Here is a 13826-nt window from a genome sequence, read left to right on the forward strand (position 1 = left end):
CTGCAGCTCACTGCCTCCCCTCTGGGATCACTCTAAAGGGCGCATACTCTTCTTTCCAGCAATTTCTAACAAGCTCATTAGTGATAAATTGCCTGCAAGTGGAACAGTTAGTTTGTATTTTCTGATCTGAATACACAGAACATTCTCAGACTCCAGGAGACAGACAATTTAAACCAGAACATTATTAACACAGAGCAGCTGATACTAATTCCTTCCCAGCCTGCTTCTTCCCCTCCCAAAGCAGAAATCCTCCTGCGGTTGGGGACAGGGCTGAGTGGGCAGCAGGACCACACTCACTGCCCTGGACTGAAGGCCCCCTCACTCGCATGCCTGCCTTCCCAGCACAGGGTGCCTGCTGCAAGTGGGACTCTCTCACCGAATTCCCTCAACGGGATGCACTGACCTGGAAAGCGTGCTTTTAATTTAGTGGGAAAAGCAAAAAAGTAGGAGTAGTTACTCTAACAAAACCCAACAACTTAGAACCCAAGCAAATGAGCAACAAAGAGGAACATGAGAGAAGAAGAAGAGGGGACAGCATAAGGGAGAAAGGGAGCGATGAGGGCAGCACACTTATGCTGCCTGGAACAGTCTTTCCAAAGCCCATCTGACCAGACAGGAGACGGTCTTCCAACTGGCAGGGAACGAATAAGGCAGGGAGCGCGCTGCACACGCAGTGCAAGGGCCCCGGCCCTCTCCCGCACACTTACCTGCGATTCCTTGCAGCAGCCCGCAGACGTTGAAAATACTTTTCTTCATGATGCTCTGCACACACATGGTGAAGACGGACACCAAGGCCACGGTGCAGAGAATGAAGATGCCCACGGCTAGGAAGATAGCGGTGGCCTGCCAGAAGCCGCTGGCGATCTCGCCGAAGTTCTCGGCGTACGGCCCGCACAGCGTCTCCCGCTGCACGTGCTGCACGCCGGGGTTGCGGATGCAGCGGGCGTAGATGCCCAAGGTCGGGTGGTAGGGCTCGGGCGAGCCTCCGCTCCGGTCGTCGGGCTCGGCGCCGCTGCGACTCTTGGCTTTGCCGATGAGCCAGTCGGCGCTCATGAAGGCAATGAGCTCCGCGAAAGCCACCACAATACTCAGGAGGGTCCAGAGCATCGAGCGACAGGTGACAATAACATGACACATATTGATGTTCCAGGCGGCGAGGTCAGGAGTCCAGGGGGTGAATGAGAAAAGCCAGCGGGCGCGGAAGGAGGCTCAGGCGGCCTCAGCCAGCGGTCGCTGCTCCGGGCGCTCGCTCCCACAGCCTCGGGCTCCTTCTGGCCGGCGTCTGGCCGCGCGGTCGCGGGCCGTCATGCTGCCATGTCAGAGCTCGGAGCGGCCTCACCTACGGGAGGGAAGGGAGGAGGGCGGTGAGCGGCGGCCAGGCTCCGCCCCCAGCGCGCGGTCGCCAAACCCAAGTGTGCGGGCGCCTCCCCGCGCGCCGGCCTTCCCCGCCCGCCCCGCCCCCGCCAGCGCTGCCGCTGCTCGAGCGACCGAGCCCCGCCGGACCCGCCGGAGCAGCGACCGTCCCGGACGGCACACCGCGCGCAGTCACCGGTTTTCTTTGTTTCGACTTCCCCTGTCCCCGCTCTCACACTGTCTGTGCGGTGGTTCCCTTATCTCCGGGCGCACAACGGCCGCAGGGCCAGTAACTGCACCCACCCCGGCGCGCCCTTTGGCACAGGAGCTCCCGCCAGGGCCGGGCCCCCTTGGGATGTGGTTCCTGCTCCATCACCTCTTCCTAGAAAATGTCAACAGCACGGAGATCCAAAGAGATCTGGATAGGACTCGAGGCAATGAACCCTGCCGACAGACTGGCTATGTTTTTATAAAGCTCACAGGGACTCTCTTGGTACTAGATGAACGAAGTTGGGGAAAACTCGCACCAGAAGCTTTTGCTTAGAGATAGAGCGCAGCAACACCCACTTTTATTGCCTGGGAATCAAATTAGCAGCAGAGACCTAAGAGTGAGGGTTTGCTTCATAGGTAAATGAAAATACAAAAGGAAACAACACTATGAAAAATAACATACTCCTCCCCAAACTTATTTTTATCCATTTCTCACAGGGTGATTTCTGGACAAAAAACTACACTAAAACTCAAAGAAAAAAGAAGAAAACCTTGAAGAGTTCATGACTTACTCACTTGGGGGAAATCATTCAAAAAAGAGGCATTAATGACCACTGACTAAGTATCATTACCACTGAGTAGACTTGTTGACAACAGCACTTGCCTAGGAAGAATGCGTTCCTTGAACTGTCCCAACTCAGCCCATGGGCCTCTGCCCGAGCTTCCATTCACTCCAGGTCTGCAACTCAACATGCCCATTGTTCCTGGTCTCACAAGGGCTCATTCTGTTCCCAGGGACAAATGGCTTCATTACCAGAGGGCTTTGCTCTAAGAGCTCAAACCTTTAGAGGAGTCTGAACCCTGAACAGGGGTACCATGCTCCTCGGCAGCCCCATTTGCTGCCCCTTTTCCAAGGTCAGGAAGAATCACACAGTTCATATCTGACATGTGGGCACAAGGCTGTGCTGTGAATGATTAGACATTATTAACTGAGGTCATGTCAACCTCACGAGAACCACAAAGAGCCCCCTGGCATGTTGGCAGTGGGGTGGGGCAGGGAGTTACTTTAGAGGAAGGGCAGTGGGGAATAAGGAAGCCCAGAATCAAAGCCTTGACACCACGCTAGGTGACATGCTAGTGAGAGATCACTATTTACCTCATAAAACAGCACATTTAAAAATCCTCACATCATTATAGTTACACAAGATGCTGTTTTGGGAAATTACCTAACACAGTACTAAGGACACAGCCCCTTCATAATTGCCAGTGTGTGTGCGTGTGTGCTGAATGCAGCTCTGCTGAGCACGGGTGAAGGGAGAAGTGGGTTCCACTCTAAGAGTTTTGGAGTCTCTCAGGTCTGGGTTCCAAACGCAGCTCCCCCACCCACTGGCCATGTGGACGCCTCAGCTCCCTCACCTACTCCATGGCAACAGTAAGGTATCCTGCCTCACAGCGCTGCTTCGAGTAACTATCAAGAATCTGCTGGAGCACCGCAGTGTCTGGCAGAGTAAGCACTCAGTAACCGTCAACTCCTTCCCCTCAGAAGCCTTTCCCTGAACACGGAGGACACTGGTCAGACCCAACTGCTGGAAGTGCTTGCAGGTAACAGAAACTTGGCCATTACACGCAAACATTAAGCCCAGGCTAGTTAGAGATGGATGAGGTCACTTGTGTCAGCCTCCCCAACAGGCTTCACGGGTGCGTCCTGGTCTTACTTCCTACTTCCTCACTGCCTAACCCACTGCCAAACGCAACTGCGGAATCAATCAGCACTGGGCCAGAAGGAGAACCTACTCCCACTCCCTCATCTCACCCCACTCAACCCCAAATACCACCAAATAGAAATGCCTTCCGAGAAAAGCGTTACCAATACAAAAAAGCTTTGGAGGAGATTCTTAGAATGCAACAACCATTCTGAATGAGAACAAGAAACCAGCCAGGATGACTCCCGGGAGGTCCCACAAGTGGCGCCCACCTGCCCGCCCGCCAGGCTCACACACACTTTGAACGGACAAGTGGAAAGCCAGCCCGTGAGGAGAAGATGAGGCTTCCACAGAGTCTTTTCATCTGATTAGAAAACCAGTTCACTGATGTGCTAGCTGATCTCGATCCCTGCTCCTCTGCTGTTTAATGGACAATTTTCAATGTGAATATAAACCTTCCGTGTGTTTGGGCTCTTTAAGGCTCTGCGACAACCTCTCAGGTGGCCTGGATCTTAAGGACCATGTCACGTGTCCACTGTCCTGGTCAGCAAGCTCGGCTCAGAGTCAGGCCTGCAATCAGGCTGCCGCTTATGAAGAGAAAGGATGTGAAACTTCAGAACGGAAGGTGGCACATTCAGTCTTAGCAAAATGGTCTGTGCCAAATTTAGGGCAGGATTATTCAGGGAGCCAAGTGCTTAAGTCCACAAAACATAGTTTTCTGTCTGTCTGTGCTAAAACATTCCCCCATCTACTGCACCAAATTTTCGCATTCAGGCCAGCACGGCTGGAAGGAGGCTTTTATTCTCCTGTCTGGAATAGGGAGATAACATGCTTTGCTCTCTCCAGCCTAGTGTGCTAGTAATTACCATTAAGTGGAACAGCCATACTACACAAGGCGGACCGACTGGCTTTCCTGCGGATCCAAGAAAAGTCCTCAGACTGACAGGACAAGGGAAAATCTGGAAATGCATTAAAGGGCTTCACCAGGAGCCTGTGCTGTCGAGTGTCCCAGTCTGGCCATGTCACACGTGCAAGGACAGACCCCTGCTGGCACAACATCCGTATCAAAGGAGAAACAGATCCTCATCATGGCAGATGTTGTGAACTGCGGGGATCCCAGCACAGAACTCCTCGACACGCCCTCCACGGCCATCCCCTGCACTCCCTGCTTCTCCACAACTCACCCACTAAGACCAGGCCCTCGCGGACAGTCCATGTAGAAGTCTTCTCTCCACAGGCCACCATATACATTTCCACTCCGGGACTGCTGACTTTGCTGTCGTATCCCTGATGGCTGGGATCATCCGGACAGTCCTCGGACTGTTCTCTGATGCTATGATTCTCACAAAGGTCCACAGTCGGAATGCAGAGCAAGGGGAAACTGACAAATGGCCGGTCTCCACAAAGCCCTCATATTTAAATAGGGGTGAAGGTAGTAAGCTGAGTTCAGCTGGGATTGTCACTTCCATCACAGGGTCCTATCTCTGGCAGCTTCTGCTGTCAGTGAGCAGGGAAGAAGGTGCAGGTGGAGCACAACCCCCCGGGGCCAGCTGGCCGGGAGATGATGTCACAGAGACTGAGGAGCAGAGGCGCAGTGAAAGGACTTGACTCAAGTGTATCACAAGCTACCCCAAGTGTGCTGCCATTACTAGAGCACATTAGTGAAGCCCGTGAATGAAGCCATGACAAAGTTTTGAAGAACACTAGCTTGCTTCTTCACCTTGGTTCTCTTTTTCTACTTTATTATGAAAGCTGGCAAACAAAGATAGAAGTTGAAAAGAACAGACTTTGAACATTCAGCTTCAACGCTGGGATACAGCCTCATGCTAATACTCAGACGGTTTTTTCGGAACCATGTGAAAACAAGTCACAGATGTCTTGACCCTTCAACCCGAAATACTGTAGCATACACCTCCTCAAAATAAAGACATTTTCCTACATAACCACGGTAAAATTAACACGCCCAAAAAGCTGACAATACTTTCCTTCTATCTAAAGCCTGGTCCACATTCAAATTTCCCTCTTCTGCCCCATTTCTTATAGTTGTTTTCTTAAAACCATGACTCAGTCAAGGCTCATGCATTGCATTTGGTTTTGTATCTTGTTTCTTTTAGTAAAAAACAATCCTTTCACCCCTAACCCTGTTTGCATTTTTTCCCTTGACACTGGGACTTTTTTTTTTTAAGACACCAGGCCAGTTGCCTTGAAGAAAACCCAAAAATCTTGATTTGTCTATTTCTTCATGATGTCATTTAAAGTGTTCTTTATCCCCTGCTTTTTAGAAATGAGGTTAAATCTAAAGGCTAGTTTAGAATCAGCTTAAGTGTTTTTGGTGAGACTCCGCTGCAGGTGACGCTGTTTATTCCTACTGCGTCACATTTAGAAGGAATAATACTGAGTGCACCTCAGAATCAGAATAATTTTATACGTATCTAGACATACACGAATATGTGTATGTGTACATGTGTAAGTATATATACACTTTATATGGATATAGAGAGAGAGGGAGAGAGACAGACAACATGCCGGGTCCCCAGAATTTGGGGGAGGCAGCATGCAGGCGGCTGGCTGGGCAGGGCTCCACATGTTTGGAAGTGCTCCTTGGGTGAGTTTTGATGGCGATGTTGAGAAGCCCTGTCCTAAGAGATGCCATCCTGGAAGCTTTAAAAGTCCTTTACCAAAGGGATTTTACTTCTAAGAAATGTTTATTGTATTTCTTTGCAATGGAATCACATTTTATATATGATGTATGAAACACGGAAAGCTCTGCAGACCTGGGGAGTAAGATATAACTTAGAGAGAGGCAGCCCTTTCCAGAAGGACTGACTTGAACCCACAGAGCCTGAGTGTAGTGATGAGGAAAGCTTTTGCGTGACGAGAAGGGCAGGCCATCTTTCCGCTAACCTCGGAGCCCTCCCGTTCAGAAAGGACAGCCCTGGGCTCGCTGAGGCCCCCCGGTGACCTTGCCCTCGGCCCGCCAGCCTGGCCTCAGCCAGTCTACAGGGGGCCTCAGGGGCTGGCAATACCACGCTGGGCAAAGGACACCACGCTGTGCGAGCTGGGATGGCGGGGTTTTAAGAGCTTTGTAAACAGACTCAAGATCAGATCTCAGCTCTGGCACCAAACAGCTGTGTGTCCTTGGGCAGGCTGTTTACATGCCCCTCCTTGGCCGGCCTCAGTTTCCTCTGCAAGAGAAAGGGTAGCAACATCTTCCTCCCAAGGCTGCCAGGAGGAATAAAGGAGAAAGCACATGCAAAATCAGCAGCAGCGCTCCCCGTTCACTGTGCTCAACATAACTTAGCTACTAGTAACCGTATTTAATACATTAATGATCAATTATCATGTTCATCACATGATCATATGACTAAATAATATTCATGTGACCTGAATGACCAATACACTTCCCAGCAGATTGCATTTTGCTCCCACGTCACTGGTGGTTTCTTTGGCAGTATGGTCTCCATCCCAGTGTCTTCTGGAAGGATAATAGGATTAGGTGAGTAGAATATATGTGCTTTTTGCCTTCTACGAGTTGGAAAGACCCTCCAGAAGGCTGCTTCTTGTAGTGTGGTCCCTGGACCACCCCCCATCTCCTTGAGGGAGATGTAAGCCATAGGTTTTAAAAAAACATTCAGGGGGCGCCTGGGTGGCACAGCGGTTAAGCGTCTGCCTTCGGCTCAGGGCGTGATCCCGGCGTTATGGGATCGAGCCCCACGTCAGGCTCCTCCACTGTGAGCCTGCTTCTTCCTCTCCCACTCCCCCTGCTGTATTCCCTCTCTCGCTGTCTCTATCTCTGTTAAATAAATAAATAAAATCTTTAAAAAAATTAAAAAAATAAATAAAAAAAATTCAGTTCCTGGTCCCTACACACTGCATCGAACTTTCTGGAGGTGTTGCCAGAAAGTGTGCTCTTAACAAGCCCCCCGGAGACTCTCTGCACAGTGACGTCTAAGACCAGGCGGGGGGAAGCCTCGCACTTGGGGAGGTCACCGGCCCCGGCAGCGCCTTGGAGGACAAGAGGCAAGGAGGGGCTTGCCTGGCTCAGGAGGATAGAGCCAGACCACCTGTCCTCGGCACAGCTCCCAACGACACAGAAGTCACTGGGCCAGTGAATGTGCAGGGACACAAGCTGCCTCCCCGCTCACATTATGTCCAGTGGCCCTTGCACAGCATGAAAGAGCTCAAGCAGGACCGTCTCTTCAGAGCACGGAGCAGCTCTCAGAACTGACGGACCGTGCTGGTCCAAAAAGCTCAGCACCTTGTATGACTTTAAAAAAAAATCAGCTACCAAACAAGGTTTTGCGAACTCTCATTTGCCCTGGCCACCCCCTCAAACACGCAGACTAGGAAATGCGGACCTCTTGACAATATTTAAGTAGAGGCCCCAATGCGCTCATCCTTCCACTGTCTTTGGAGTTCCAGCCTCACAGGCTCACATCCTCCTGCTTGCTGCCACGATCTCTTCCTCGCTCCCTCCCCGTCTCTGCTCTGACTCCACTTGGAAAGCTCCTGCTCTGGTTCTCAACCAGGACGATTCTGCCCCCTCCCCCTTGCAGGGGACATGTGGTGATGCGTGGAGATATTCCGGGCTTGTCACAGCTTGGGGAGGGAGGGGAGGTGTGCTGCTGGCATCCTGGGGGCCAAGGACGCTGCTGACCGGCCTGCAGGGCACAGGCCAGCCCCCACAAAAAGAGGCAATGTCAGCAGTGTTTACGGTGAGAACCCCTTTCTGGAGGCTTCCTGCATAGAGCAGTGTTAACATTTGTAGGTGCAACAAAAGACAGACTGCTAAAGCCGTTGCTTTTTACAAAGGTCTAAGGAGTAAGCCACGTTCTACAATCTGGATGGACATTCACAGTATTTACTACATTAAGTACATTTTTAGTCATTTTTCTGAATTTCTGTTCAAGGTCCATGCTAGTCCGTATATCCCAAGATGGCAGCCTTACAGGATGTGGATCCCAACATGTCAGCATGAACACACTCAGGGACAGTGCCCTTGACCCTGCCTCTTCGGAGGCCCTGACAGTTTTTTTGGATCACACACAGAAGTCAGCTAATGTTTTCAGTCACCTCTCTTCTGCAAATGGCAGAACAGGGTAGGAGGTCATTCGCTCTAACTTTCTTTGCTTCCCTGAGGGTCTTGCACTACCTCAGAAAACTCCAAGTTTGACCACATGGCCTTTATTTCTCTCAAATCCCCCTCCTCCCAAGCTGGGCTGTCCACTCCGTTACACGCTCAGGTGGCCTTGGCCAATCCAAATGCCAGGAAACCTCAAGGAACTTCCAAGGAGACCCAGGGAATGTGCAGGCATTCTGGTTACTACCCGACCCCAGCCCGGCTCCCTCTACCAGATGCTTTCCTCTCCGGTTGACCCGCTTAGCAGCGTCTGCTGCCTGATGTCCAGTGGTCCTTGCAGAGCATGAAAGAGCTCAAGCAGGACCGTCTCTTCAGAGCACGGGAGCTTTCCTCTCGGGTTGACCCGCTTAGCAGCGTCCAGCGCACCAAGGGCCCACCCTCCGAAAGCAACTGAACGAGCCTTTTATTTTCTAGGCCTGGAGCACCCAACGAGCTCTTGCTTATTGTCAAGTGTGTCCCTTAATTCCCTGCTCCTCACAACTCCTTCTTGATGCCCACTCTCACTCCTCTTGTAACCAATCCATCTGCTTCCTACGCACCCATTTCTAAAGTGTCATTTTTATACTTCCTCCCCGAGGCATCAGCAACCAGAGGGAGCAGGTCTACTTGTCTGGTCCTATTTTCTAAATGATCCCTTCTTTAAGATTTCTGAAGTCCACCTAACTTATTTCTTAATTTTTGCCTTGTACAAACCTCATCATCTAAAAATCTTCAGAAAGCAAGTCTTTCTTTACGGGTCTTCTAGTCTGTCAAACAGGAGGGACCGAAGACTCATTCTCCGAGGTCGACGCTGACGTTTCATCTCGCACACATCCTCTAAGCCAGGGGCCACAAGCCTGTGCCCTCCGCATACTGTGGGGTCCAAATGTTTCTGGTTTGTTTCAATGGAATTAGAGCTTGAACTTCAAGAGTTGCCTTTTAATGTCAATGTGGTATATAATTTTAAACTAAAGGTGTTCTTCCTAATGCTCATAATGAATTCTGTGATACCAGGCAAAATAAGTCTTAAAGTGAGCCTCTTGAGTTTTTTCAGAATCAGTAAGAAAGTAGAGTGTTTTAGTGGAGAAAAGTAACAAAGGATGGAAAACAAATAACTTAGAAGAACTTATGCATAAAAATTAAGATATATAACTTCCTTCTTCCTGAACACCCAATGAACACCAGAGACTCCAAATGCCCTCTGTTTAAGTGCCTCAACTCTGAGAATAAATAACCCTTAGGAACAGGCTTCTGGCTTGTCTAAGTGGACAGCTGGGCAGCCTCTCCCAGCATGGAGGAGCACGGACATTCATTCTCACAGCAACTGCAGGCTTTCTAGTCCCTTCCATACACAGGCAGAAAGAATCACTGCTGTTCACGAGATACAATGCCATCAGTCAGGTTCCCTTCCAACAGCTTGAGAAAAACTGAACATGATAAACGGAAAGGATTATGCCATCTGTTATTTCTGAGGCTCTCACACAAACCCAGAAAACCCAAGAATCAACTAGAACAAGAGTCCCATTCTGACTGGAAACTTCTGCGGAAGCTTTTGTGGAAGACTGTATTATTCTTTCAAATATACTCTGTCTCTCCTTGGAGGAGGGTCCTATTTTTCCAGCCCATCCCCATCAAGCCTGACCAGAGCACTGGCTTCAGCCAATCCAATGTGAGAAGTGACACATGCCCACTTCTAAGTAGAAGAGTTTGTGAGCTGGCACCTTATTCTCCATCCCACGAGATCAAAAACACCTCAGACAGAGGCCTCCCCATCAGCCTGGGTCCCTGACAGCACAAAGCAGGGGCCCTGGATCCTTGATAAACACGCAGTGTGGGCCCCCAACAGACCCTGTTGTTGCCAGTGCTGAGATGTGAGGGTCGTGCTCCTCGTGGAATCCGAGCACCTGCCTGTCCTGACCCTCTTGGGTGTCAGGTTCAATTCCATTTCTCCATCCTCTACCATACACACAGCAAAGAACTTTCTGCAATTAAACATAATAAATGAGAACATTCAAGCTCAGCCACTGTCTCAGGGGTACTCACTGAACAATTCAACGAGGTAAGCTGCTCCAATACAGGGTTTGCTCTCACTCTATTTATTTTAGGGTTAATAAATGGACGTACTAAGAAAGAAGAAAAATTCCGTTTTGAGTAAATGAGGCCATTCATGACTCAGAGGACCAGCTTGAAGACTCACTTCCCACATCAGGCGCTTCTCCGAGGTCTCTTACCAAAGAGCCCTGAGTCACTTGGAGCTGCCTCAGCTTTCCCTTCTCTGCTTCTACTCCTTCCACCCCGGCGGGGGCGGGGGGAGGGGGTGTCTCCAGCCACCTTCTGCAGCCGCCAGCAGGACGACAGCTAGCTAGCTGCTCCCTTCGCAGGAGAGCTGTGAGCGGTGCCCGAGGGGAGGCTGGGCCGCAGCGGCTGCTCAGGAGAGCCTCGCAGGGGCAGCTGGTAGCAGGCATCACCGAAACCAGGGCGCAGGGCTGCCCAGAGGCCGGTCTGTGACATGGGTCAGGGCGGGTCCCTCCAAGGGACTGCAAACCACAGGGCTGGAGTGCGGTATGGACTGACACAGCGGACAAGAGATCCTTGAGGAGGTCAGAGGGCAGGACGAGACCCTGGGGCTCCGGCTGCAAACAGCCGCCAAAGGCGAGAGGGGGAAAGTCAGGGAGGCACAGGGTGGAGGCAGTGAGTGCCAGGGGGACAAAGAGCCAGGACCACACTTTACATTTTTTCAGGTCATCTCTATCATTAGAATCAGAATATTCCTTCTAGGAATGTGGCCACTTCGGAGATGGCATGAGGGTGAAAACCGGTGGCTTCCAGGAGGAAGACTTCCAACTACTGAGAATATCTGTCATTTAAAAATGAAGTTTTTAAAATTTCAGTATTGCCTCTTTTTGAACCGAGTACTTTTTTTTTTTAAGCAATATGGTATCATTTTATAAACTCAGTAATAAGTGACAGACAGACGTTAATCTGGAAATATTCGCTGGTAGTTAAAAAACAGCAAAAACAGTTCTTCTTTCCTAGCATCCTCCCCTCCACCGGCGCTGAAAACCTCACCCATTAGTGTTATTAACACAAGAAAACCAGAGCGGTTAATGTTCAAGCTGGGCCTTGGTGCCAAGGTTCCACCAGCTGTTAAGGAGGTGACGGGTGTGAGCGGAAGTGCTATAGAAACCTCCTCTTAGAGGCCAAAGGGACAGGGCAGGTGCGTGACTCAGAGAAGGGGTTCCCACCTGCAGACCGAAACTCCACCCAGGAACTTCCCAAAGGGCACAGGGCAGGGAACCGCCTCAAACTTCACCCAGGACCCCCTTGAAACAAGCCCATCACAAAGCTACCCACCGTCTCGTCCGCTTGCAAAGCCCTCAGCGGACTGATGTCATTTCTATTAGTCATTAAAAGATATATATTATCAATGAACTGGGCCTAAAGACACAAGACAACCCTCATCCTTAAAAACCAAGAGGATAATTTTGGATTTACCAGAGACCAAGATAATGCTAGTCATTGCTCACCTTCTTCTTTTCAAACCTTTTCGATTCTCACTGAAGTCACTTCTGTTTCTAACCAACACTGCTAAGCAGCACTGGAATTTTAGAAGTGTTTGCATGAGTTGAAGGAAAAGGCCAAAGTCTACTGTCAACTACGCCTGTATTTCTAAAAGCATCACTGAAATGTTCGCACTCATTTTTTATTACTTCACTCACATCGATACTGGCTTTCTGCAACTGAAGATACAGCCTGCAGCCTGCGGTCTGAACCGTGCTGTCTGCTGTGTGCACACGCCCTGAACGCCAGTGAGCGCGGAGAGGGGGCAGGCGTCGGCCGAAGCGCTTACGCACCCAACACACACGCAGGCGAGAACAAGATGCACACGGTGGCTGCTCACAGCTCTTTGTAACTCTAGGCATCAACGGTCCCCCTCTCTAGAGCCGCCTCCTCTCATATATTTAAGACCCATGAGACACGGTGTGATCGTGAACGTGCACATACACTCGGACTCGCAATGTCCGACTTTTTTAAACCTCTGAAAAATCAGCCAGACGAAGCTGCATACTGTATCCACACCCAGTTCCTGAACCACTGTCCACTTCAGTGATCTCACAGCCAGAGATCGAGCTACCCAGCATTTTTCCACTTTCCCTAATGAGAATACCATTCAAAACCATAAGCAGGTATAAACTTCCTTCATTTATTAACTGGAGGAATTCCCCAGATATTTAGAATTCAAACTGTTTTGGCAACAGATGGGCTTAAGTACAGCTCCCAAAGGGATGCTCACTCTTCCAGGAAAAGTATGTTCGATCCACAGCTGCTAGCAGCTTCAGGTAGCTGAAAAGGGAGAGCAGTCCCAAGTGCAACGGGCCTGGCCTACGTTCCTGAGCTGGCCTCATGACTAAGGAATGTACCAGGCGGAGGCAGCCCCAGCAGCCTTCTCACTGCAGTCTACATGGAGGCAGTGCGGACTCCAAGTTCAAGATGGTCAGAGCAAGTCTGAACTCTTGTACTTGATCAGATGACCCAGGACTTTCTTTCTGGAAACAGGGATTTACTGTTACAGTTTCTAACAAGAGTGAGGCATAGTGAACAGAAAGTTCAACTGGATGTTTCAGAAAAGAGAGTCTGTGTCAGAAGACCATGCTGCTTAAAAACGAAAGCGCAAGTGCTAGAAAGACTGGGAGCAGAAATGGCTTTAGGTTCCCTTCTAGAAGAGACACCCCAACCCTCTGTTCCCCAGCTTCTGCCCTGTAAGGGCTGGTAAACAAGGTGGGCAAAGAGGAAGCCTGTCCTGGTTTCCACAAGCGTCCAGCACTATGGACACCAGGGCCACAGTGGGGTCAGCTGCAGGGCATGACCCACTGAGAACCCACATGGCTCGGTAAGAGAAGGGTGCAAGGCAAGAGCGTCTGGGGGATCCGCAGAGGAAAAAACAACAGACGGCGTCTGGTTAGGTAATAACATGGAGCATCCCCGAGACGCTGACACATACTCCGCGCTGATCACTGCAGGCCTCATGAGAAGACACCCTCATATGACAGAGGAAGACCTTTTCTCTGCGTCCCAACTGCCAAGCTCTCCCATGAGGGGGTGGCTAATAATTCTGGGTTCCAGCATAATAATAACAATAATAATTCTGGGTTCCAGAGTCACCCTCTCAGAGTTCCTACAACACCCGCTGCCCTGCCCTTGCAGACCAAGGAGATCCCCTAGAAAGGCAGCATGGGGGAGGGACTCGGTCTGGAGCCAGACTGCCTGGACTTACATCCTGGTTCTACCACTCCCTAGACGGTGACTTTGGCACAGACCTGCCTCTGCACCTCGGTCACTGTGTCTGCAGAACAGGGTGCCAACAGAACCTACCATAGGGGCTTGTATGAGGGTCCATGAAGTCAAAAGAACAGGCTCAGAACAGGGCTTGGCACCTGCTC

General features: G+C 50.5%; 1 protein-coding gene across 8 annotated transcripts in view; it reads right to left on the reverse strand.

Moving 5' to 3' along the window:
* LHFPL2 (LHFPL tetraspan subfamily member 2) overlaps positions 1–13826 on the reverse strand; it is a 151336-nt gene that overhangs the window by 22398 nt on the left and 115112 nt on the right. For 6 of the 8 annotated variants that reach the window (XM_044384100.3, XM_026498737.4, XM_057307053.1 and 3 more), the window contains one exon: positions 708–1339. The exons of 1 other annotated variant lie outside the window; for it this stretch is intronic. In XM_044384100.3, the coding sequence (XP_044240035.1) occupies positions 708–1137 (430 nt within the window). In that variant the 5' untranslated portion in view covers positions 1138–1339. Of the gene's footprint in view, positions 1–707; positions 1340–1589; positions 1970–13826 lie in introns of those variants that run through there. One more of the 8 variants, XM_044384101.3, reaches the window with a different exon arrangement.

The sequence above is a fragment of the Ursus arctos genome, unplaced genomic scaffold (assembly GCF_023065955.2).
Source record: "Ursus arctos isolate Adak ecotype North America unplaced genomic scaffold, UrsArc2.0 scaffold_5, whole genome shotgun sequence".
In the NCBI taxonomy this organism is placed as follows: Eukaryota; Metazoa; Chordata; class Mammalia; order Carnivora; family Ursidae; genus Ursus; species Ursus arctos.